The sequence below is a fragment of the Eucyclogobius newberryi genome, unplaced genomic scaffold (genome assembly GCF_026437365.1).
Source record: "Eucyclogobius newberryi isolate DKJ021-1_F unplaced genomic scaffold, fEucNew1.0.hap1 SCAF_17, whole genome shotgun sequence".
Lineage (NCBI taxonomy): Eukaryota > Metazoa > Chordata > Actinopteri > Gobiiformes > Gobiidae > Eucyclogobius > Eucyclogobius newberryi.
The window spans coordinates 9033916-9059518 of record NW_027315801.1 but is presented as its reverse complement, the minus strand read 5'-3'; the positions used below and the strand labels follow the sequence as shown (position 1 = coordinate 9059518).

General features: G+C 43.6%; 2 protein-coding genes across 3 annotated transcripts; one reads left to right on the top strand and one right to left on the bottom strand.

The window, feature by feature from the left end:
- Positions 1-1258: 1258 nt before the first annotated feature.
- On the top strand, positions 1259-20206 carry LOC140362773 (uncharacterized). Of its 2 annotated transcripts, none has more exons than XM_072448959.1 (3): positions 1259-1873; positions 16372-18003; positions 18718-20206. In XM_072448959.1, exons 2-3 carry the CDS (start codon positions 16516-16518, stop codon positions 19147-19149), a joined length of 1920 nt encoding a protein of 639 aa, XP_072305060.1. In that variant the 5' UTR covers positions 1259-1873; positions 16372-16515; the 3' UTR covers positions 19150-20206. The 2 variants fall into 2 exon arrangements, with proteins under 2 accessions (XP_072305060.1, XP_072305061.1); XM_072448960.1 differs by lacking the exon at positions 1259-1873 and adding an exon at positions 13895-13961.
- Positions 20207-20396: 190 nt separating this feature from the next.
- Positions 20397-25205, bottom strand: irf10 (interferon regulatory factor 10). The gene is given in 9 exon segments (XM_072448961.1): positions 20397-20567; positions 21042-21160; positions 21560-21665; positions 22339-22619; positions 23131-23235; positions 23299-23397; positions 23732-23793; positions 23874-24064; positions 24974-25205. Coding segments are annotated over 9 exon segments (1266 nt in total). The 5' UTR covers positions 25175-25205; the 3' UTR covers positions 20397-20465.
- Positions 25206-25603: the final 398 nt, after the last annotated feature.

Here is a 25603-nt window from a genome sequence, read left to right as displayed (position 1 = left end):
ACAAATACATTCAGGGTCAAACTACCTCAGGCTTTGTCACAATCATCTTGACCTACTATTGCTTATAAAGGTCCGTCTAAAGTAGGTTAAATACAAAGTTGAGTGTCATCCATTTGTTCCGCACCCTCAAAACCAGCAAATGTATCAAATTCTCACTTGATTTTCATCCCTGGGTCTTGGATTCCCGCTGCCTGTGACATTGCATTGTAAAAGATCCATGCTGTGTAAGCTGCTCTGACCCAGCCTGGCTTCAGCCTCGTGTCCCGTCCAGAACGTTTGGGAAAAGGAGGATATGAAACACAGTGGGACATATCAGGTTGGCTTTTTTTTGTGCTGGGTGACAGACTGGGGCTCAACTGCGCTGCCTGTGAAGAGGAATTTACAGTGATGGGTTTACTCCAGGTCATGTGATGGGAACTGGGGCAGGCGGTACAGTGAAAAACAGCATATGACTCCTTAGTACACGTTCTCATAGAGGTTTCACAATAAGATGTATTCCCTTGTGGTTCATTCGCTTAGGAGCAGCGCACATGATGGCACTGACAGGGAAATTAGTCACTCAGTCCGCACCAGTGAAACTGAAAAATACTTATAATATATTGTGTAAAAAAAATAAGAAATTCCAGGTCATTATCTTATTAAATCCCTTCGCACACTTCACTACTTAGATAACAACTTATGGCTATAGTTAAGTTAAAACAAGGCAACATAAGAATTAAATCAAAACACAACTTTTGACGTTGATATTTTGGTGCCATCTACACTATCTACATTTAATAAGCCTTAATAAAGCATGAATAAAGACTTAATTTATAATGAACAAATGTTTTATAAGAACGATTCAGGCACACGAAACACGAAAATATCAATAAAAGAAAATGAAGTATGATTCAGGTTTTGTAACGACTTAAAGGGTTAGGAAGTAGGATATTAATTAAGCATTTACAAAACTTGAATCATTTTTAGTAAATCATTTTTACATTATAAAATTCAAGAGTTTCCCTTTTATTCTGACAAATATAAATACATTATTATTGTCATAAATATTTTTGCATTCCAGAAATTGCGTTTATATTTTTTATTATTATTTTTCAATAACAATGCTTATATTTGCTCTTTTATATTTTTCCGAACTGTATCCTCAACGTGTCAGATTTGTCCAGCTGGTGTTACCATTGACCTGCCATAACATGTCAGCGATTACCCTGAGCCCATGTCACCTATTGGGACGTCCTCCTACGAGCACACCTTGCTTTAACCTGATGTGCATTCTGATTGGCTGACCAGGCTTAAAGAGCCTGCAGCAAATAGACTGATCCACGGGCCGGTCCATTCTGCAGCTCTCAGGGAGGTTAATGAGCGAAGCCGGTGTTGGGCTTTGAGCCAAGTGACATGAGCTACAGCAGCTAATGCAAAAGCTTCCACAATGACTGAATAATTAGACCAGAGGAGCAGTGCGTGGCCAGGGACTGACTGAAGTGAAGTGCTGGTCAAAAGGGGAAGAATTTAAACAAACCAAAACAAAAAAAAGTTCTCAGACTGAGTGAAGTTGTAAAGCTGTGAGTGAAGGAGCACGAGGAAGGGAGGAGAGGAGGGGAGGGGGGTGTGGGAGAGAGATCAAGCAAGCTGGAGAGATAGAGAGAAAGTGAGCCTAGTCAGAGAGGCGTTGAGAGTGTTAGAAGGAGGCAGGAGAGGATGAAGGCAGGGAACCAGGCTGAGCTGTAGAGGAAGACTTTCAACACAAACTGGATAATTCTCCACGCTGTCACCACCACCTCCACCACCACCTCCACCGCTACTGCCACTGCCACTGCCATTGCCCTATCCAATGACTAGACTGTCTGTAACCGGCTCCGCAAAGGCACAAAGCAAGGTATGTAAGCAGCAGCAGCAGCACTTCACTCCGTCGCCCATTCGTGCATGTGTGCATTTGTGTGTGTGTGCGTGTGTGCGTGTGCGTGCGCGTGTGCGTGCGTGTGTGTGCGTGTGTGTGTGTGCGTGCGTGCGTGCGTGCGTGTGTGTGTGTGTGTGTGTGTGCGTGTGTGTGTGTGTCAACTTGTAAACAAATAGTGTTATCAAAGAAGCCGGCGTGCACGTCTGTGGAGAAAGTGCGATGTGAATGACATGCTGGCAGAAGTGGGCACCTGTGCATGGGACATGTTGTGAACAGGAGAGACGGAACATAGTTAGAAAGCAAGAGAGCAAGAGAGAGAGAAAGAAGGGGAAGAGGTAGAGAGAGGTTCATTAATCAGTGTGAAGGAAGATCCAACGCTTTCAGAATTAGAGCAGTGGGCTGAAATAGCCACACAGTGCGCAGATAGCCAAAAACGGGGGGTGCCCCAGAGGAGTGCACTTACAAGTTTAAGAGGGATGGATGAGAGAAAGGAGTAGGGAGAGCGAGGGGAGTGACTATTTTGACTAGTTTGAAAGAGATGGTGAGGAAAGGACTAATAATAAAGCGGGTGCAGTGGGATCCTAAACTTTTTCTCATTTAAAAATAACAAAAAGCAGACTCACGTGCACTGTCTAAGCTACTTTTAATTCAATCTGTGTTTATCTGTCCTTTCTTTTCTCATCTGGCACAGACACATATTACACCATACAGTAATTATATATATTTTTTCCTGCTACATCAGGCAGTGTCCGTCTGCTGTGGTGACATCCCTCCCCATATGCTCCATAATACAAGCGCATTTCACAGGTTCAAAGTGTTCCGCAGGCTTTAGCTGCGACACAACATTTGTCCCTGCTGACTTTAATTAACTTATTTTAATTATGGAGGCCGATCAGCAAGAGTGAACAGGAAGCTTGTCTTGTTGCCAGTGACTTATAGTAATGCTGCTGCTGATGATGTAAAAAAAAAAAGAAAAAAAAAGAATTGTGAATGAATGACAAAGCGTTCGGAAACTCCCTGCGTAAGTTACTTTGGAAAGCCGGCACTGTAGAAGTCATGAATGATGCAAACGAAAAGGGTGAATATGGGTTGATGGCTTTTTAAGGTAGGGCTAAGCTAGAGACGCGCTGCCCCCCCCCCCCCCCCCCCCCCCCCCGCCTCCTTTGCCCGCGGCGCCTCTCAGAGTTGTGTCACCCTGTATAGCAGTAACAGGCCTCTAGTGGGAGAAGGTTGCGCGGCGCCTAGCCCTTTAAGAAGTCTATTTTTACAGGGGCACACTCATGCATGGAGCGAGGAGCGCAGAGGAGGCAGCAGTGGCACGTACATATCCGCACTTGTATGACTCCACACTATGCATCCTATAGACTACTACTAACATCAGTACCAATCCATAAGCAAAACATCACACCAGTTTTTAGGTATTACCCAACAAGTGCTATTTTTCTGTTGTTTTTGTTTCATTTGTTTCAATTGGATCTCTCTGAAGTCTAAAAGTGATAATGAGTGGGTGCGTGCAGTAAAGACACCCTTACACAGTGTGCGCCAACGTGCCAACTATTCCCACATACTTGTTTTGATATGCAGATAGCGATGAAAGAAATCTCTGCAAACATTCGTGCCCCTTCTTACAAACATACATAATACACTTTAGTCAGACACCCACACGCTTCTTGAAAGGGGAATAGAAAAAAAATCATTTCATGGTTTCGCACACGCAGGCCCTCCTTTCTACCCACAAATAAAAAACACTTGTATCTGGAAATACTCTTGGCCTTATGCAATCTACATGTTATATAATGCATGGGTTGTCATTATCACAGTGTTCGTTCACGTCCTGCTGTGCCTCTCCACCTCCAGCACACACACACACACACACACACACACACACACACTACACACACTAGACACACACACACCTTACACCTTGCATTGAAAGTCATACTCCACTAGCGCTCCCACCTACGCCGAGTGTGTCCCCTAGAACTGCCAGTCCTGAGTGAGGGAAAGACAGCGAGTAGGAGGGTTGACAATGAGTGGGAAACAAAAAAAAAAGAAAATAACTTGAAGTGTACATTCAGGCTATTGCATGAGAATATGGATGTCTGTACAAAAAATCCTGTCAGTACTTGGAAGAGTGGGCAGCGGTCCGTTGGTTGGGATCTGTTATTTCGGGATACAGGCAGGAGTCCCACATCATAGGCTGAGTGTTTGGGTGGAGGGGACAGTTGTCAGTCTAGTACAGGATGTTAGTGCAGGGTAATCAGAGAACATGTCACTGATGTTCACACCTTTGGACTTTGGACAAACGCTGACCTACATGTCGCAAAGAATCAGGGCCGCAAGTTTCCCATGAAAGTTTACCAGGGTTAAAATATGTTGTTTAGACGTTTGCGTTTTGAGTTTTTAATAGACACAGATGGCCAAGACAGATGAAATGTACGTTGTGATAATGATGCAGTAGTATAGCAATTGTGTGTGAATCATAGATAAAGAGATTCAGTCAAACTAGGCTGTTAGCATTTAGTCGTTTTTGTCAAGTTATTGGTTATGGGGCGACCAAAATATTTATTACGCAGCTAAATATTATTTCATTGGTTTCGTAAAGGATTTATTTTGACCACAGCAGAAAGGAGAAGGCATAAATAAGTATAAGTATAAATAAGTTGGACGGAGATTTGGGAATTAATTGTGGATTTATTCTGCCTTTTTACATACAAATAGGCTATTATTTATACCTTTCTTTGCCACTTTGGGTCAAATATATGGTCGAATTATAGCAAGAGTTTTGAGAGTTTTAAGACTGATTAACGCACAAGTTTTGCCTTTAGTCGACCAAGAATCATTAGCCGTACAATCAAGTTTTGTTTGAAAAAAGCATGCTTGAAAAGGTAACCATATTAATGAATAATTACATATACAAGTAAATTGACATTAAAGCTTGACATGATTCATTTTGACTGTTTTGTCTGCTGTTAAGATAAAAATAAACTGAATTGAACTCTCTTCCCCCCAGTTTGGCAATAACAGTGAATAAGTTATAAAGTTTTCATAATCCATCCATCCATCCATCTTCTGCCGCTTTATCCGGGGCCGGGTCGCGGGGGCAGCAGTCTGAGCAGGGACTCCCAGACTTCCTTCTCCCCAGACACTTCCTCTAACTCCTCCGGGGGGATCCCGAGGCGTTCCCAGGCCAGCCGAGAGACATAGTCTCTCCAGCGTGTCCTGGGTCTTCCCCGGGGCCTCTTCCCGGTGGGACATGCCTGAAACACCTCCCGAGGGAGGCGCCCAGGAGGCATCCGGAACAGATGCCCGAGCCACCTCAGCTGGCTCCTCTCGACGTGGAGGAGCAGCGGCTCTACTCCGAGCTCCCCCCGTGTGGCCGAGCTCCTCACCTTATCTCTAAGGGAGCGCCCAGCCACCCGGCGGAGGAAACTCATTTCGACCGCTTGTATCCGCGATCTTGTTCTTTCGGTCACTACCCAAAGCTCATGACCATAGGTGAGGGTAGGAACGTAGACCGACCGGTAAATAGAGAGCTTTGCCTTTCGGCTCAGCTCCCTCTTTACCACAACGGTCCGATGCAGCGACTGCATCACTGCAGCCGCTGCACCGATCCGCCTGTCGATCTCACGCTCCATCCTTCCCTCACTCGTGAACAAGACCCCGAGATACTTGAACTCCTCCACTTGGGGCAAGGACACCCCACCCACCTGGAGAGGGCAAGCCACCTTTTTCCGGTCGAGAACCATGGCCTCGGATTTGGAGGTGCTGATTCTCATCCCAGCCGCTTCACACTCGGCTGCAAACCGTCCCAGTGCATGTTGCAGGTCCGGGTTTGATGGAGCCATCAGGACAACATCGTCTGCAAACAGCAGAGATGAGATCCTGTGGTCCCCAAACCGGACACCCTCCGACCCCTGACTGCGCCTAGAAATTCTGTCCATAAAAATTATGAACAGAACCGGTGACACAGGGCAGCCCTGGCGGAGTCCAACATGCACTGGGAACAGGTCTGACTTACTGCCGGCAATGCGAACACAGCTCCTGCTCCGGTCATACAGGGACCGGACAGCCCTGAGCAAAGGGCCCCGGACCCCGTACTCCCGGAGCACCCCCCAAAGGACACCCCGAGGGACACGGTCAAAAGCCTTCTCCAGATCCACAAAGCACATGTGGACTGGTTGGGCAAACTCCCATGAACCCTCGAGCACCCGATGGAGGGTATAGAGCTGGTCCAGTGTTCCACGACCGGGACGAAAACCACTCTGCTCCTCCTGAATCCGAGGTTCGACTATCGGTCGGATTCTCCTCTCCAGTACCTTGGAATAGACCTTACCCGGGAGGCTGAGGAGTGTGATCCCTCTGTAGTTGGAACACACCCTCCGGTCCCCCTTCTTGAACAGAGGGACCACCACCCCGGTCTGCCAGTCCAGAGGCACGGTCCCCGAACGCCACGCGATGTTGCAGAGACGTGTCAACCAAGACAGTCCTACAACATCCAGATACTTTAGGTACTCAGGGCGGATCTCATCCACCCCCGGAGCCCTGCCACCGAGGAGTTTGCGGACAACCTCAGTGACTTCAGCTTGGGTGATGGATGAGCCAGCCTCCGAGTCCCCGGTCTCTACTTCCTCTTCAGAAGACGTGACTGAGGGATTAAGGAGATCCTCAAAGTATTCCTTCCACCGTCCGACGACATCCCCAGTCGAGGTCAGCAGGCCTCCACCCGCACCGTAAACGGTGTTTGTGAGACACTGCTTCCCCTTCCTGAGGCGCCGGACGGTTTGCCAGAATTTCTTTGGTGCCGACCGATAGTCCTCCTCCATGGCCTCCCCGAACTCCTCCCAGGCCCGGGTTTTTGCCTCTGCGACAGCACGAGCCGCGGCTCGCTTGGCCTGCCGATACCCGTCGATGACCTCCGGAGACCTACAAGCCAGAGTGGCCTGATAGGCCTCCTTCTTTAGTCTGACGGCATCCCTTACTTCCGGTGTCCACCACCGGGTTCGGGGGTTGCCGCCACGACAGGCACCGGAGACCTTGCGACCACAGCTCCGAGCAGCCGCATCAACAATGGAGGCGGAGAACATGGTCCACTCGGACTCAATGTCCCCAGCCTCCCCCGGGACATGGGAGAAGCTCTCCCGGAGGTGCGAGTTGAATACCCTACTGACAGAGGGCTCCACTAGACGTTCCCAACAGACCCTCACAATGCGCTTGGGTCTGCCAAGTCTGTCCGGCTTCCTCCTCCGCCAGCGGATCCAACTCACCACCAGGTGGTGATCGGTTGACAACTCTGCCCCTCTCTTCACCCGAGTGTCCAAGACACGCGGCCGGAGGTCTGATGACACGACAACTAAGTCGATCATTGACCTCCGGCCTAGGGTGTCCTGGCACTGATGGACACCCTTGTGCTTGAACATGGTGTTCGTTATGGACAATCCGTGGCTAGCACAGAAGTCCAATAACTGAACACCGCTCGGGTTCAGATCGGGGAAGCCGTTCTTCCCGATCACCCCTCTCCAGGTGTCACTGTCATTGCCCACGTGGGCGTTGAAGTCCCCCAGTAGAACAACGGAGTCCCCGGTCGGTGCACTGTCCAGTACCCCTCCCAAGGACTCCAAGAAGGCCGGGTACTCTGCACTGCTGTTCGGCCCGTAGGCCGCCACAACAGTGAGAGACCTGTCCCCCACCCGAAGGCGGAGGGACGCGACCCTCTCGTTCACCGGGGTAAACTCCAACACGTGGCGGCTGAGCTGAGGGGCTATCAGCAAGCCCACACCAGCCCGCCGCCTCTCCCCGCGGGCAACACCAGAGAAGTGGAGCGTCCAGCCCCTCTCGAGGAGATGGGTTCCAGAGCCCAAACTGTGCGTGGAGGTGAGGCCGACTATATCTAGTCGGTATCGCTCAACCTCCCGCACAAGCTCAGGCTCTTTCCCCCCCAGCGAGGTGACATTCCATGTCCCCAGAGTTAGTCTCTGTGTCCGGAGATCTGGTCGCCGAGGCCCCTGCCGTCGACTGCCGCCCAGATCTCTCTGCAAGTTTTCATAATGTCAAGCTGAAATAACTAGCTTTATCTTTATCACGCTCTGACAAAATAAACCGAGTAAGTGAAGATTGAAAGTGGTAATTGATGTGTTTTAATTTGCACATCAGTAATGTAACACAATGAACATCAAGGTCGACTGTCCTATACATTTAGTTTAATGCATTTCTTCTTCTCGCTCGGTGTCTGGCTGAGCGAGTGAAAAGACTCTGTTGTGTCACAGTTTTGGTGCATCACAGTTGGAGTGAGGCTAGAATTGGCCTGTGAAGAATAATCCCAAACAGCTTTAAGGCGGCATACACACCTGTCGAGGGGGAATGTCCCGTGAGGCGGAGGAACGGCGGTTTCTTAAATGCAGTTTCAGCTTTTTCCCCCCTTTTTTTAATCAAGGGTGATCTGACTTTGAAGTAGGGCTGGGGTAGATATGACAAACAAACAAAATTACATATATCGTTTTATCATATTGATTTATCAGAATTTTGGTTTTCAATATGTCATTCTTGAGCAATCCAGACTTTTATTTGTTCTCATTTAACACAAATACAAGTTAAATTTCTTCCTCCAATGTCTGATTTCTGATTTTACTGACAGACTGGCTGTGGCCTTCACATTAAAAGACACAGACATTTCATCAACAATATATTACAAATGTTTATTATGTGGCAATCAAAATACATCAGCAATTTTAATTAATTCTTGAGTCAAAAATAGTATGTCAAAAATGAAACATTCTCATTTGTGTTAATAAAAGTCAAAATTGTCCTTGGTGAAGAACAAAAAAAATCCTGAATCCACATCAAAAGCCTTAACTGTTTTTAATAGTTTTTTGTTTTGTTTCTCAATTTAATTGCTACAATCTGAAAACATAGAAAGAAAAAAGCCTACAAATTGACCCCAAAAAGAAGAAGCACTAATTGCTACATTTCCAATACCGTTAACTAAATGACCACTTATTTTAATAACTATAGAGGTCTGTAGTAATGCATGTAATAAATAATGAATGCGACTCCAAGATCCTTCTTAGTGCATTGTTTCATATTGCTTTCTTGTAGAGTAACTATAACACTTTTAAGACTTCACTTGCTTGACCTTGGCAGCCTTTTTAAATTTCTATAGGCATTTGTTGTTTATTTTCTGTTTCTCTTTGCTCTTTGTGTTTGCATGGATCGTTTTCTCTGGCCGTGACTCTGCTAACCTGTGTGTATGATAAAGCAGTATGTTCTCTTCCTCCTCCATACTTTATCTACAATAGGGGTCGTGACCTTTAAACTCTGCCACCCACCACTTTACGCCCACACGATCTGAACCGGCCCCGTCTTTTTTGAATACTTTACTGCATGTTGTGTTGAAGACAGAAAATATCTTCTCGGGCCGGCTATTATTGCAGTATTAGCCTCTAGATATTAATGTAGAGAAATTGTAACCTCCAAGATATCTGGTTGCTTTGAGCATCAATACAGTCTTCGCGCCATGTCTACTTCTTTGATGTACATTTAAAGAGGTTGCAGTGGAGAAAATGTCATTGAATGTCTTCTGCCCTTTGCAATAGCTGTAAAAATGTAATGGAAGAAATTAACTGATGCATATTTTAGTGTCTGATGTCTTTACAACGTGTTATTTTATGAGTAGATGAGCGTGCTGGCTTAGCAGGTTGGGTGTGGGATAAAGGTACTCCAGACAGCATTGGTGCAGAATGTCTAGACACTGTCTCTGAGGATGAATGGCACTCCAGTTATCGGTGGCAGACATGGCCATGCTCTCTTACAGACTGATGTCACCACTTGCTTTGCTTATAGTTACAGATCAGTAACTTTTATCTCCCAACAAAGTTTGACAAAAGTCACTCGGACTAATCCCAAAATAACACCCTCCACTCTAGAGCGGATCTCGCTTGTTGTCATGTCGTGTGGCGTCCAGCACCTTGTAGGGCTCTGAGCTCTGATATCTGTGCGTGAGGCTGACTTTGATGGCTGTTAATAAGAGGCAGGACTCTACTGGGAAATCCCCCTTAAATATATATTTACAATACTGTGATTGTATTGTAACATGTTTACTGTTTGTGATCTTTGTGATATGAGCTTTCTGTGGTAAAAAACAGCCCTTTTTCAAACCACATTAAAAGATGTAAGAGGCGTGTAAAAAGTGCAGAAATGAAACTTCATCAAACAACACTTAAATGTCAATAGATGACAAGAGCATAAGAGCGTCTCAGAAAATGTCAAACATGAGGGTTGCAGCGAGTGTGCAGAGCTGTTCTAATGACCCTGTGAACGTCAAACATGTTTACTCTGTCTGGTGCATTCACAGGAAGAGAACTCCAGGATGACTTTCTGCTTTTGCTGACTGCTGACCAGTGTGTAATTAGTCAAGTCATATTTTTAACTGATATTGCGTAAAAGCCAGCTTAAGGAGCCATAGCTGCCCTATTTATACCCAGGGGCTAATGGCCTGTACCACTAAACAGGGGGATTTCCTCCCAGAACTATACTGAGCCTGCACTAGGCCGCACCAGTTAGGATTCTCATGGATTAACTCTGCAATACACGGCAGTCAGTGTGAACCTCTCTCATCCTGTGACACAGGTATAGTCCTGACTGTGCTCTCTCTCTCGCTGTGTCTCATGCATGTGTGTCAGTGTGTGCACAGGAAGGTGGTGTTTATAGTATCGCTAAGTCCATCCTCATTGTACTGAACCTGGGCAGTGCTGCTGGCTCATCCTGTTGAAGAATGGGTCACTGATTCTTCTTCGGCTGACCTGGCCTTCTGCCCATAAGCTTTGGGCCGTATCACCTGTCCTTTATCAGCTTAGGCTCCTCTGGAGTAAGCACAGGCCTAGTAGTACTACAGGCCTAGTAGTACTACCTGCCCCTCTCTCTCCCCCATCTGTGCCTTTCTCCCTCTGTCCTGTCACTGTCACTCGCCCCATGTGTTCACTACGGCTGTGCCCTCTGCCTCTCTGACTCTCTCTGTTCAGATGAGTTACATTCAGCAACACTTTTCTGCTGCATCAGACGTGGGTTAGAGCCCCCCACACACTGAAACGTGAGCAGACACCCGATATGAGCCTGTGCATGAGGGCACAGCCAGGGGCAAGGAAAGTACGACAGTTTGATTTCAAAACGCCAAAGGGAGCCAAAGATTAAGTAACTGTCAGATCTTTTGTGTCCCTGCTTTACATTATTGGGTGGGTGCTGCCTGACTCATGTCTGACTTTTGAGTTTGTGACTTTATGCACAGCAAAGGAAATGGAAAAAGTGATGAAAACTGTTAAGACATATTTTTTTGTTACTCTCCATAAGTCGGTTGCTAAATTTCACCGCATAGTCATTTCCTAATCTTCTTATTTTCACTACCTTTGGTGAACTTTGTAATTGACTTATTTCATTTCTTTCATTATGACTAGAGCATTTCTAATTTTACGGTGACATTTACAGCCACGATCACTGATTTGATCATGTTTCCTTTAGTTTGATGTAGAAAATGATCTTGTTTGTGACTGACCTGCTGACAGTAATTTTTATCTTAGATTTAATCTAATTGTAAGAGTTAATCTTGTGATGTGCATATTTATTTTAATGATTTTAAATTGATTTAGCATGTGGTTTGCCCCTTTAAATTGATATAAATATAGTGCTGGAGAAGTAATTTCAAGTTTCATCTGTTGTGTTCAACAAGTTTGCTTTCTAAACAATTGCTTTTTCTTCCTCATTGAAAAAAATTGTAAAGAGCCCACACATTCAGTCACATTTGCCGACAGCATTGAGATTCCCACACAGCAATCTTTCACATCACAAAAACCCATTGAGTTTGAGAGAAAAGAGTATTCCCCAAAATGTCACCAGACGCTCCATGTTGGCAGAGCGTGTACGTGTCTTTTCTGCTCACTCTGGCCTTGCGCTGGATGCTAAACACATTTCCCTGTCTGATTAGCTTTTCACTTGATGGAGGTTGACAAGTTGGACAAGGTTAACCTACAATTGACTGTGGCTGGTTGTATTCTCTTCCTTTTCAGTCAGTTTAGGAGGTTAAAAAGCTGCACTTATTGCAATGACAGAACAACATATGCTGTGTGTGGTAATTAAATAGCTATTACCATTTGATTGCTTCATTATTTTCAGTTTTCCTCCCCCGTGCTCCACTGGTTTACACTTCTGTATTGTGTTTTGTGCAATGAGATTTAACATCTGGGGTGGCATTGTACCACTATCACATTATGGTGTGCAGTATTTGCCTCCTCGAGTCACCAGAGTTCAATGTGTCTGCTCTTTGGGATTCAATTTAGTCAATATGTAGTTCACTATTAGAGGCAGACTGTGTATTGTGGTGACAACACTTTCATACAATATTGACTTTACATTATGAGCACAGTTTATAGGGTAAGTACATATTTTGTTCCTACAAATAATGCAATTTCCTCAGTGGTGGAAATGTTAAGCTATTGTATTTCATTAAGGTGTTTGTATAGTATGGATGTTTTTCACTTTTACTTCACATTTAAGAGCAGGTATTTGTACTTTCTACTACTTTTATCAACTGGACTGAAAGGTTGAAAGTACTTTTCATATGGTTTGAGCAGTTATTTTTTGCATAAAGCATTTTGAGCCCAAGTTAAAATAAGATTCACCAGAAAGATTAGTATTTGTATTTATATGTATTTAAAAGCACACTATGTTTAACACTTTAACACAGTTCTAAAAATATTTGTGAAATACTTTATCTCTTTGAAGTACATTTTTAAATGAATACTTTAAATACTTTTTCTTCCATTTGCTCCTTTCACTTTTACTTCAGTACATTTTTTGCACATGTATCTTTAGTTTTACTTAAGTACTTCTTCCACCACTGATTTACCAAGAGAATGAGTTTGCACTAATTAAACCCTTACAGTTTAGCGTGTTTAGGATTTATCCATGGATCAATTTGATTATTTTTAGTTAATAGATTTAGTTTATATTATATTATGTCCAATATGTAAAAATAATATGCAATTATTTGTTTCAGGGTGAAAAAAATATATAAAACTAATAATGTTTTGATACTGTTCTCCAATCAGTGTATTTAAAACAAGTGATCATGTCTCTCTGTAACCACTGCATTTATTATCATTATTATAAAACGTTGCCTCACACAGTACCATTTCTCCCAAGTCGCCCAGACAAAGACACTCGCCTCGGCCCTTGTCCTCGTTTAGCCTTTTGCGCTCTCTGTAGTTTTTTCACTGTGAATGAACTCAACTCCTAATAAGCTGCACCCGCCATACCAGCACTCCACTTCACTTCAGCCGCTGAATCATTCAAATCAAATCATTCTGCGCTCTCCCACCGTGCCCTGTTTTTTTTTTTTTCAAAGGCATACTTGCAAATATGTGACAGAACATTTGTTTTTTGTTTTTTTTCTTCTTACATATGTGATAGATTTGAGGTTTAGCTTTGAGTCAGAGGCAGTAGAAAAAGCCTAAGTCTGAGAGTGTGTAGGATGGAGCTCTGGTCCACGGCCCTCCCCGAATCAACTGTCTCCTTCAACGAAAGGAAATTAATTCAGGTAAATCAGGCTAATTGTTTGAATTTTGCATTGAATTGTGAAAACACTCCACTCCTTCACAAGCCGCCTCTCAGACTATAGGGCCAGACGGTATATGATATATGTATGCATGTTTGTATACTGATTAAAAGCAAGTGGGCGGCAGCAAGCAACTGGTCTGCCTGTGTAGCTCGGCATAGCAGACATGTTTCACAGTGCTAGATATTACTCATTTCCTTAGCCCTTTTTGCTCTCACACACACACACACTTCACACACACACACACACACACACACATACACTTTGATACGGGCTTTCTCTCCTTTACTTCACTTTGGTGGGCTGCAACTCAGATGAGAAGGAGCAGGTTCACGTTCAAGTCTAGAGGGATTTTTTTACTCTACTGGGAGGGGGCGGAAGGAAAGGAAAAGGGGGGGACAACTTGGGGACAGAATTGGAGTGAATTGTGGACAGCATTTGATGTCTCTCTGCGGGAAAACAAAGGTCAGTTCTGATGTCAGTGATGTGTCTGCGTGTCAGAACAGGAGATGGATGTCGCGTTTGTAAGAGGCAATTTGACTTTCGTGAGTGAAAATGAAAATGTTGTGGATAGAAATGTGCTGTTCTGCTTTGCTTGCGGTCTGTAGTCACAAGTGTCATAAGTGTCCGTGGCGGGGTCGGCCGGTTCTCCTGAGAAAAGGCGGGATAATAAGAGGAGGAGTGCAGAAAATAAAAATAAAGGTGGCGATGATGAAAGCTGACAATTGTGAAGTTGCGTTTAGTGTACGACTTTGCAGAGGGATGTTTCTGATTGCTGTTGCTGTTCATTCATTTGAGATAAGCTGTGGCATGTTTACAAATCAAAGGCGTTTCTCTGGAACTCTTTCTGTCTGCGATGCACGGTAACCACAGCAGTTCCAGCTTAAGTGTAGGAGTGTTGTGTTATAGAAGACTTATCTCTATCTGCAAACTCCTCTGCAGGCACAATGGGACGGTTTGTTTCCTGTTGCGTTTACAATACTCCATAACAGGGCAGTATGGATGTTCTTTAAGTGCTTTTCAGCTTCAGTATTCAGTATGTATTCCATTATCATGCATATGTTAAGGTCAAAATAGTGGGCAGATCAGTGACTTTAAGATAATGCTAGATACTTTTCATTCAAGTTTTTTTTTTACTGAAATTATTGTCTCTTCTTCCAGAAATATACATATTTTTGTCATTTTTTTCGTGCTTATTAGTCATTACTGTCTTTCCTGCAAGCTTATGTCAATTTGTGGTCACAGTGAAAAGTGACATTTGTTTTTTTATTTTCTTATATTTGTTATCTTTATCACCAATATAATTTAATCAAATGTTAATGTAATGTACGTACTAAATATGCAGGGATATTTTGTATTTTTGTCGCCAATGGAATGACGTGGGCGAGACACTTTTTCCACTTTTAGTTTATCATATATTGTTAGAAATGTACGCTTACTTCTCAGGAAACCTACAAAATGGGTTTGAAAAAAAAATTAAAAATCGTATAGCTTCACAATTAAAAAGTAATAAAGGATTCATGAATATGCCAATTATCTAATAGTTTTTTATTAAATGTTTTATGGTTGTTTGTTGAATTGCTTTTACCATTGTCAGATTGAGTGAATTTCCCACGTCCCCGCGTCTGTCTGTTTGTCCAGTAAGTTTGTTTTCGACAGTGTCTCCCACTCCTCTCGCTGCCATACCAGTTTGCAGCTTTTCACACAGATGCACAAACAACTTGCTCCACTTTTCTTGTTTTTTCCCTAACACTTATTCTGTTTTTGGACCAAGTCGCTTGATGAGCAACAGTTATTTACCCGCCTCTTTCTTTTTCCATCCCTCCATCTTTACCGGAGTATCCCCATCTAACCTCGTCTAACCGGCTGGATGTGACGGTGTGCGCGTGTTTGTGTATGTGTGTGTGTGTGTGTCTGGGAGGCAGTTGCCATGGCAACCGTGTGGCGGATGGTGTGGCGGCGGGGAGCTGGTACGGGCTCGCTGAGACAGACTTGTACCGGGTAAAGTCGGAGCGCATGGCGATGGCGTGTGCCGCGGCGGTGATGATGGTGATGATGATGCTGTTTTGGTGCGCTCCGTCCGAACAGCTGGGTAGGCCACGTACCAATCATCACTTAAAATTAGAAATAATTTTGGGCATGGCGGCGCTAAAATGTTGGAAGAATTCGCCTGGCTCCCCCGCACTTCTTGCTGAATGAAACGAGGCTGCAAAATCTCTGACACTTTGAGGAACACAAACACGCTAAACAAATAAACAGTATTACTCCAGGAAAAAAATGCATAGATGTCCCCTGCTGTGACAGATAATTACTATGCAAAGCCTCACACACTTGCCACTATGATATTATTACTGAAGCTTTAAAGTGGGTGGCAACCAGTTCGATCACTAGAGGGCTGCAGTCGCCCGAGGGAGAATTTGAGTCCCATGTTGTGTGTGTGAGAGAGGGAGAGACAGGGGTGCTAGTAGTAAGATTACAAGAGTATGAGGAGGCAGTGAGGGTGTCGAGGGGGTGGTTCAGGAAAGTGCTGCAAAAACATATCTACATATTCCAATCATCCCCGAGAGCCATAGATGAAAACACTCCTGCTGAGAGTGTTCTACGCTCAAACGCGATGCTGGCTCTCAACTTCGCTGGCTGCATATCATATTTTTAGCCTGGTCGTGGGAGTAATGTGTTTGAATGAACGAGTAAGTTGGGCAGTTTCAGGACCGTGGCGAGGAGCTCAGATAATGACTAATAAGCAACAGTCGTGAAGTCGGGGTCTGTCACCTTCCACGACCTCAAGTAGTTCCAGAGCTGGTGGATTCCTCTCCATGTTTGAGGAGGCGTGATTGTTTGAAATGTGCTGTGATCCCTCGTGTTTCTCTTGCAGGTGAGTGGCGCTTCAGTGCAGAAGGCTCCGCAGTGATCTGACAGGGATGCTCCTCTATCGCCCCCCGTTCTTCTCCCGCGAGGCTCATGTGACCTAGCCACACCCACTCACAGGGGGCGTCTCCACCACCGCTGGAGCCCATCCATGAATCCCAGTCCCGACCGCGGCAAAGAGTGCCTCCCTCCCAAGAAGAGGGAGTCTCGACAAGGGTCGTCAGAACTGCCCCTGGATGAGTTTAAACCCCCTGTACCGCTGCGGGTTAGGCCCACCATCGGGAGGGGGGAGGGGGGCAGGGAGGCCAGTGACAGGGCCTTGACACACCACAACAGCCACCTTCTCCACACCCCTCCCCCTCTGCCCGCTCCAGCCCCCAGCTTGCCCCTCCCTCTGCCATGGCATCTGGGCTACTCACCGTCAGTGTCGTTGCCCCTGTTCCCTGGGCAGGTGGATCGGAGGGGCGCGGGCTCTTCGGCCTGGAGAGATGACCCCCTGGCCTCAGCTTTACCTCACCACTCGCGCTGGCACAGAGGGGACAGCCTCCTCTCACTGCCCCCATCCTCCTCCTCCAGCTCATCATTTAAAGCCCCCTTCCCGGCAGACTCCAGGGAGATGTGGTCCTACATGAACAGCGGGCGCAGGGATTACAGTTCATCTCTCTTCCCCCCGACATATCTGTTTGGGCACCACTCTCTGTACTCACCGGACACAACCTTAGCAGATCCCAGGCACAGGTATGTTGGAAAGAGGCCCAATGGCCTGGATGGTCCTGGCAGCAGGACTGCCACCTCCTCCAAGCCTCTGATGGGAGAATATGGGAACGACAGCAGCCGGCTGGACATCAGTCCACACAGCACTCATGCCAACGGAGCGCGCAGACAGCAGGAGAATCTGTCCTCTCTCTGCCAGTCTGGAGGGCTGTTCCTGTCAGAGTCGCCTGCTCAGGAAGAGCCACATTCCTCCCTGCAAGAAAGACATGCACACGCACAAGTGAAGAGCAGCTCAAATCTGCTCTCTCCCAGTGGCCATCCTCTGGGACCAGACGCCCGGCCTGGAAGAGGAGAGCTGTTAGACCACTTAGGAGTGTCCACAGCTGAAGCACAGGTTTATTACTCTTTAGGAATGTCTCAGAACTATCCCCTCTACAGTCCCTCAGGAACCCCTCTGTACAACCTGCACAGGGACCCAGGGCCCAGGCAGCATGCAATTCGGAGCACCCCCCACTCACCTCTGGGTGTGTCCAACAATCATGACCGGCCCCAAAGAGACAGAGAACACGAAAGGGACAGAGACAAAAGTAAGGACAAAGACAAGCACTTACCACATCACAAAGACCAACAGAGGGACAGTGAGCCCGAGCGGAGACGGGACAGGATCAGAGCGAGGGACTCGTCTCCGGACTGCACTCACTCATCGCCCCCTGCACTCCTACCTCACTTCACCAAGGGGTCCTTGATCGAGCTGGCTGGAGGGCGGCTGAAGCGCGTGGAGGAGCTGAGGACAGAGGACTTTCTGAGGAGCGCGGACACTTCTCCTGACCTTCACCTCAGCACCTGCAAAGTCCTGCTCATCTCTCCCAGCAGCATCCACGGCTTCAGCCACCTGCAAGTGCACCTCACGGACCGCAACACTCAGGTCAGTCACAGTCAAAGTGAGAGTTAATGTGATACACTTTTATTTTAAGTCACTCAAATAACTCGACAAACTCAATATAATTCTCGCCCAATATTACTGTCTATTCTGTTCTGTGAGATATTTAACACTTTCTGATGCAAGAGTAAAAAAGTTATGATTAAACCTTGTGGTATAAATGTCTGCTATATTTTCTCATTTGGTGATTGCAGGGATTATTCTTTTTTGTGTGCATTTAACAGGTTTTCTAAGTTTGATTTTGTTTGTGGCCCTCAGAGGCAACTGTTGTTGTGATTTTGGGCCTTACAAAAATAAATTGATTTGATTTGATGATTTATTGGGATAGTCCCCGTGGTAAATATTGATCATAGTTTTACATCTGTCACATTTCAGTTTGTGAAGAAAAAATGTAAAAGAGTTTTAATGAACTACTGTTGAGTTCTGAAGGTTTTCTTGGATGCCATTATTTGTCAAATCGTAATTATAGCGTTATTTATATGGATGTTAGCCCTTGTTTACCATATGGTTGCTAGGTAGCAGTTGTGTCGTACCAGGAAGCGCAATTGTAAATGTCACCAACAGTGTCAAACTGTTTTCTTGAATACAATCTCTTCTGGTCTTATGCACTTTAAATTTGACCCTGCCACCTTCTCCTACTCTTGTTTATGCATCAATTGTGAGAAACCTTTAACTTCAGTGCATTGTTGTCTTGTTCAGGAGTTACTGAAGGTTCTGGTGGAGTACCCCTTCTTTGTGCGGGACAGGGGCTGGTCTTCTTGCTGTCCACAGAAAACCCTGCAGTTCTACGGCCTGTCCTGTCGCCAGCTCTCAGAGGGGGACGTGTGCCTGGCTCTCACCCCGACCCTCTCCCAACGGGCCCGTCCCAGGCCCCACCGCACGCAGTCCTCCTCCTCCAGAACGCACAGAGAGGAGATGCCGCCTCCGCCTCCTCCGCCGCCCCTCCCTCACCACACGCCTCCCATCGCCCCGGCGACTCCGCACTCCTCCGTCACCTCAGAGACAGACAGTAAGGGGCAGCCTCGTCCACGTAAGCGGCGCTGGTCTGCCCCGGACACTTTCCCCTCCACTGGAACTGAACAAAGCGTTTTGGATTTACCTCAAGGCTCGAAGCTGATGAAGTGGCAGTAGAAACTTGCACATTTAGCACACGCAGCACACACACACACCCTGCTTGTCTCTCGCAAAGTCGAGAGAACGCAAGGTGGGGTTGCAGGGAAGGATTTAATGTCATGATTTTTACGGGTGCCCAAAATGATTAACCACCTTAGCTCAGTCCTGACCAGAGCAGCTGAAGATGGCTCTTTAGAGACACATTTAGTGAGACAATCAAAAGCACTTGTCTGTGTTCACTGTTTTTGTAATGGCTGTCCCACACAAACTTAACAGTGATTCTCCAGGTTACCAACCAGTGTTAAGGCTATGGAACAAGTGCATATAAATATACATATGAAGATAATTGACTATACAGTATATATATTACATAACTGATGTTGTATACAGTAAATATGCTAAACTAATGCAATCTCTGTCAGTATTGCAATGCATTTGTTTTATTTTTTTATTATTATGATTATTTTCTTGCTTCAAAGCCGCCGAGTCGGCCTAGGGAGGCAAGATGAATGTATAAACAACTCTTCGCCTTTTTCTTCTCATCACCAGGAGTCTTTGCAGTGCGGCGTTCATCAAGGCATTACCGTCCAATCTGTTCTTAACATTGTCTCTAGAAAAAGGGAGAACACTAATGACAAGTCCCACCCACACAGACAGGCAGGCAGACCGCGCTGTGTCACATCCTCCTCACTCATGGTGTTTTTCCATTAAAAAGTACGGATGGGAAAGGTAGAAGTGCACTGGCTTAATAGTAATGGTGCTAATAACACGTTGGAACACGATGCTTTGTGAATGCTCTCGACCCCTGTGTGCGGTCGCTTCTGTTCCCATCTCATTTGATGTACTGTATGTCGGAAGGCAGGGACATGATGAAAGTATTTTAAACTCAGATACGGGTATATCCTCTGATTCAGCACACTCTCTCACTTTAGTTCTTGTGTTTTTTTTATTTTGGAAATTTGACCTGTTGATTTGTTTTCTTTTTAAATGTTATAGCTACAAAAATGTATATTTTTAAAATTGTGACTCTGTTTTATGATGTTCGCTAAAAATAAAAAACAAAAAGCTTTATAGATTTCATCTTAGGTGTGGATTTATTTTCTGCACTAAAAGTTAAAGCTGAATGATTATACAGAGAACACAAAACTTCACATTATCACATTATTATAGATTAATATGCCTTTACATATACACTGCACACAGTACATACACAATTAGTTTAAAGTGGATAAAAAGTACAAATCATATATTTTAGCCTCTAAATACAGACATTTTGCTACTTGTTCAGATAGAATAATGCCCTTGTTTACCCGGATGTCCCACTGGAGGTCGGGCTAAGGCTCTGTCTCTCTTTCACTGTGCTCCGATCCTCTCCTCTCCTCAGGGTCCCCCACATGAAACTGTTGTAGCAGCTTTTCTGCAAACACAGGCACCACCTGCCACAAAACAGTAAGACATACAGTACGTGTCACTGAGGACCTCTGCTGGAGACATGGTGGCACTGCAGCTCTTCAAGCTGAACCAAATGTGGCCAAAACCACAAACTTCATTCATTTCAGTAGTTCAATTCTTTTATCAAATAATGCAAAGTAATAAAGTGCAATGTTAGATGGTTCAAGCATCTTTATAAGATGTTACAATAATTATACAATTGATCCATTTATTTTGAATGCAACCAATAGCAATATTCTATATATATATATATATATATATATATATATATATATATATAATATTGATAGATAGATATATATATCAATATTAAAATAATAAATATTATAATAATAAAAAATCATTGTCAATACTTTTTCTAAACAAAAATTCGAAATACTTTTTTATTAAATCAAATGATCAAATCCAAAACACGTATCTATAGTCAGCACACAATGATATCATTATAATTTACTGACCTCTGCCATGATAAGTTTCCTTGTTTTTGGAACATTAGGGTCTGGATACTCTTCACCAAAGCACAGCTCAATCTTATGCAATGGAACAGGCCCCTTGCCCTGAATACACCTCTGAAGCTCTGCACACAAACATGTGAACATACATGATAATGAATGATAACTTGCATTAATCCATGTTCAAATCAAATCAAATCAATTTATTTTTGTAAGGCCCAAAATCACAACAACAGTTGCCTCTGAGGGCCACAGGGAGAAATGAATCAACAATGTCTGTGGTGGCGATGAAGTCAGACAATGTCTGTGGTGGCGATGAAGTCAGACAATGTCTGTGGTGGCGAGGGACGATGTCCCAGGGTCCTCTGTCCTTAGACTCTCCTTCTCGGCCAGGAAAAACTACAAAAAAAACCTCTTTGGGAAAAAAGCGTAGAAACCTGGAGGAGTTCCAGTGAAGGAGAGATCCGACTCTCACAGACGGACAGACGGACACATGTTCACATTCAACATGCCATCTATCTTACGACTGAGAAACTCCGGCACATCCAGCAGTTTGAAGGTCTTTTCTCTCTCCAGTTTGTTGGGTCGGTCGATGTGATGAGCCTGAGGGCCGTGCCAGTACACTCTCCCCTGTAAATACGTAACCGTCATTTGTTAGTATTGGCATTACTGCAAAAAGAAGCCTTGCAAACCTTGACGCAGATCATTTTATAAACTATAAGTATCCACAGTATGCAATCAGCTATAATACAGAAAACTTTATCATTTTACTTTGCAACATAAAGGTGATTTCATGTTTGCAAAATATTGTTGTATTACTTTTCTATTCCTAACTATTATTTAACGTCAAAAATATATACTGCTGTGGACATGCAATAAACTGTCAGAACCAGGATTTGAACTCACAACAGTGTGATCAGCTGCACATGAAGCTTGACATATGTGCTGCTACATTTACCCCTCGACCGGGCAGCACAGATTCATTCAAATAAGAAAATCTAATAGTTATAATTAGCAATATATATATATATATATATATATATATATATATATATATATATATATATATATATATATATATATATACAGTTACAACATTAACCAACAACAGAGCCATGCATCTCCTATGGCAACAGCTGGGTCACAAAAGGTACATATAGACCACCAAAGTACATATTAGTGTATTGCAGTAGTTTACATAATAAAACATAGAATATCCATTGATGTACTATAAACCTATAAACATGTAGCTAGAATGGTCTTTTTTGAACTGTGCAAAATCAAATATGTCTGTTGTCTCTACCTGGCAAAAGCGTTTGATGAACATTCCGTCCGGGGCGACCCACACCACTACGCCTCTCTCCAGGTGACAGAGGAGGCGTGCCATGGTCTCCGCCATCCCCGCAGGCAGCGCCAGGCGTGTGGGCTCAGGGAAGGACAGCTGCTCAGCGGTGCATGGGCCGTAGATCTGCTCATTCCCCAACGGGACGCGGCCCTGCAGAATGAAACAGCCGTCCGGACTCTCGGTGGTCAGCTGCATCACCCTCACGCCCTGGTACAGCAACGTCACCTGCATCCGGAAATCTGGACATAAAGTAGTTTCATTTTCTACTAAATTGTTTTTTTTTTCAAACTATATAATTACATTAAGATCAGCTGGTTTAATCTGGTTTAGTCACTTTTTATTTGTTTCATTTTGATTATTTATTTTTCTATCTAATGGTTGATTTAGATATGTTTTGTCCAAGTTAAATATATTTTAAGTTTGTTTTTTGTTTTTTTATTCAGCATCTCCAACTACTTCACATTCATCCCATTTCTTAATTATCTTAGTTCTTATTTAGAGGATTAGAACTGGTTTAGTTTGGATTTGTCAGTACAACTGGCAAAGTGCCCATAACATGTATGCGGAAATCTAAATACAATACAATAATAACATTAATTGTGTAACAAATCTCCAGTGATGGAATGAGGGAACTGGTTTTTCAAGTTATTTGAGTCTATTAACTAACTTTAGACCTAGCAGAAATTTGAGTTTTAGTAAGAAGTACACATTTTGACACAATAAAAAGGAAAAGACAAAGTGACTAGGTACCTGATATATTTACTGCAGGGTTGAAGAATGGTACACGAGCGTGGGGCAGATTTGAAGATGTGTTTTCTTTGACCTCACAATACACATGCTCCCTCAGGGGATTTTCTTTAACATAACAAAACAATTCAGTCGTGTTGCAGATGTTTGGGAGAACTTTAAGGTTCTTACCAGTACTTGGAGTTCTTTCTTTACGTAGTTTTTGCATTAATTCTCTCTGTTGATGAAGCTAAAACAGACAGAAAATTATTCTTATTTTTATTATAGGATTTCATGCAGACCACATTCAAAAGGCATTAGGGGTGGGACAAGATTGGGTCCAGAAGAAAGAGATTATTTCATATTTTTGCTGTAATTTACTGCTTTTTGGAAGTACAGCTTCTCGGGAGACGAAACTCACTTTTTGTGCAAGCCAAATGTAAATATAAGGTTATTTTTAGGAGATAGTTTTATGAGATCTTGTCCCATCGCTAAAAGCCAGCGACACTTTATGCCTGTGTCAAAAAGCAGAAGGAAAGCCTATGCTAAGAAGTGAGACTTATGTAAATATAAATGCTTTGAATCAACATTATTTCTGGACAGGTTCATGTCGAGTATATCACCTGTTTTTCTTCCCGTATGCCCAAAGAGTCAAGATGTTGTCGGGACACTATCTTCACTGCTTCTCTTTTCTGAAATAATTCTGCAAAATGTGGACATGTTATAAAAGTCAACATTGTGTCAACATTTCCTTGTACAGTATTGGCGCTTTATCTGAACCTGGCTCTTCTTGGATCTTGTAGACCTTATAAGGTTCAGTGATGTCCAGCTGGTTGCGTTCAGGGACCTCCTTAAAATCTGTACTTTTGTTGAGAGCACAGCGAAGGCGCGTTTTCCACATGGTCGGGTCGGCCTTGTCCCTGCCCTCTCTGTACTTGCCCTTGTACACGGCCCAGGCCTAGAAAGGACAACAGTTCAAAGGTCATTTATTACAAAGGTACGCCACAAACACACATAAACTGAACCTTCACTCAACAGGAACCTTGGTTTAGATTCCATTTTATTTAACCAGATTACTTTTTGATTGTAAATATTTAACAACATTCTGAATAAATCTTTAATTTTTGAAAGAAAAAATATTGTTGTCTTATGTATATAGTTGTCTTATGATAAAATAAAGCCACAGTTATTGTAAGATTAGAAATAGGCGTGAATCAGCAAATAATTTGAAAATATATGTTTATTAAATCTATAAATAAAATCTGTAAATCAAATCAATCTGTCAATGTTGGTTTTATTTTTATTTGGATTAACTCTTAGCCTACAATTTAGTAAACTTAGGACATAAAATGTAGCCAAAATTATCACTCCATATTCATTTGTATATTTAAGTAAAGAATAATAAACTGAGCAACGAAGCCACTTCACAGTATTTTAACAAATCAAATTTGACCACATAACTTTAGGCAAATATTTCTGAAATATAATAGATATTCAACAAGAAACAAGATGATGAAATAATGCACCATAACGAATAAAACTTTGATTAAAAAATAATGATTGATTTATGATGGATTGAAAATAGCCAACGTTTCAGGTATTTTTAAGTTATTGAAAATTACAAATAAATCTAAAAAATATATATTTTTATTAAATGAATACACATGTGCGTCAATGTTCATTTGTCAAGATATGTAAATCCAAATAACCTAAAAAGTAGACTAGTTTGAAATGAATTGGCCTATTAAATTGTATAATTAGAGAATATTAAATTGAGCAATCACTTCACAGCATTCCCAAAAGAACAAATCAAGTGAACGTGACAATAATTAACATGACAATAATTAAGATCAGTAATGAAGTGAACCTTGAAGAGAGCCGCGTCCTCGCTCTGATTGTAATCCTTCTTTGCTGCGTGTTTCCACGGGATCCTGAACATGGTTTTGTCCTCATCCTCCCAGCACAGACCCTCGTACTGTCCGCTCTCCACCTGCACGATGAGCCACTCTTTCAGGTGCAACTTTGCCCTTTCTTCCATCTTCAGCGCATTATTCCTGTCCCTCCACATGTAGTCTCAATAATGCCATGCGTGACGTTTCCTCTCTACAGAAACAGTTACAGAAGCCAGGTTATCATGTCAATTACTGTTTTTCAATATTTATAATGACCTACTCCATGGAGGTTTTGTGACTGATTAATAGTCCAGGTAAAGAGATCTCACCTCTTTGAAGTTTAATGCAGAAGTAGTGTCAAAAGTGAAGTGCGCCTTTTGAAGCGAAAGCGAAAGTCTGCGCGCCTCTCAGAACTTTCGGTTTCCACATAACATGATGATTGCTGCTTGGGTTGCAACACTCGCTCCTTAAGTTAGATGCATTAATGACAGCTAAATTACAGGGCTGAAATCTGTATGGCCATTTGAATAACAGGGACTTGCCTCCAAAAGGGGAAAAAATCAGACAATCATTGCGTAAATCCTTGTAATCTATGTAATAATCAA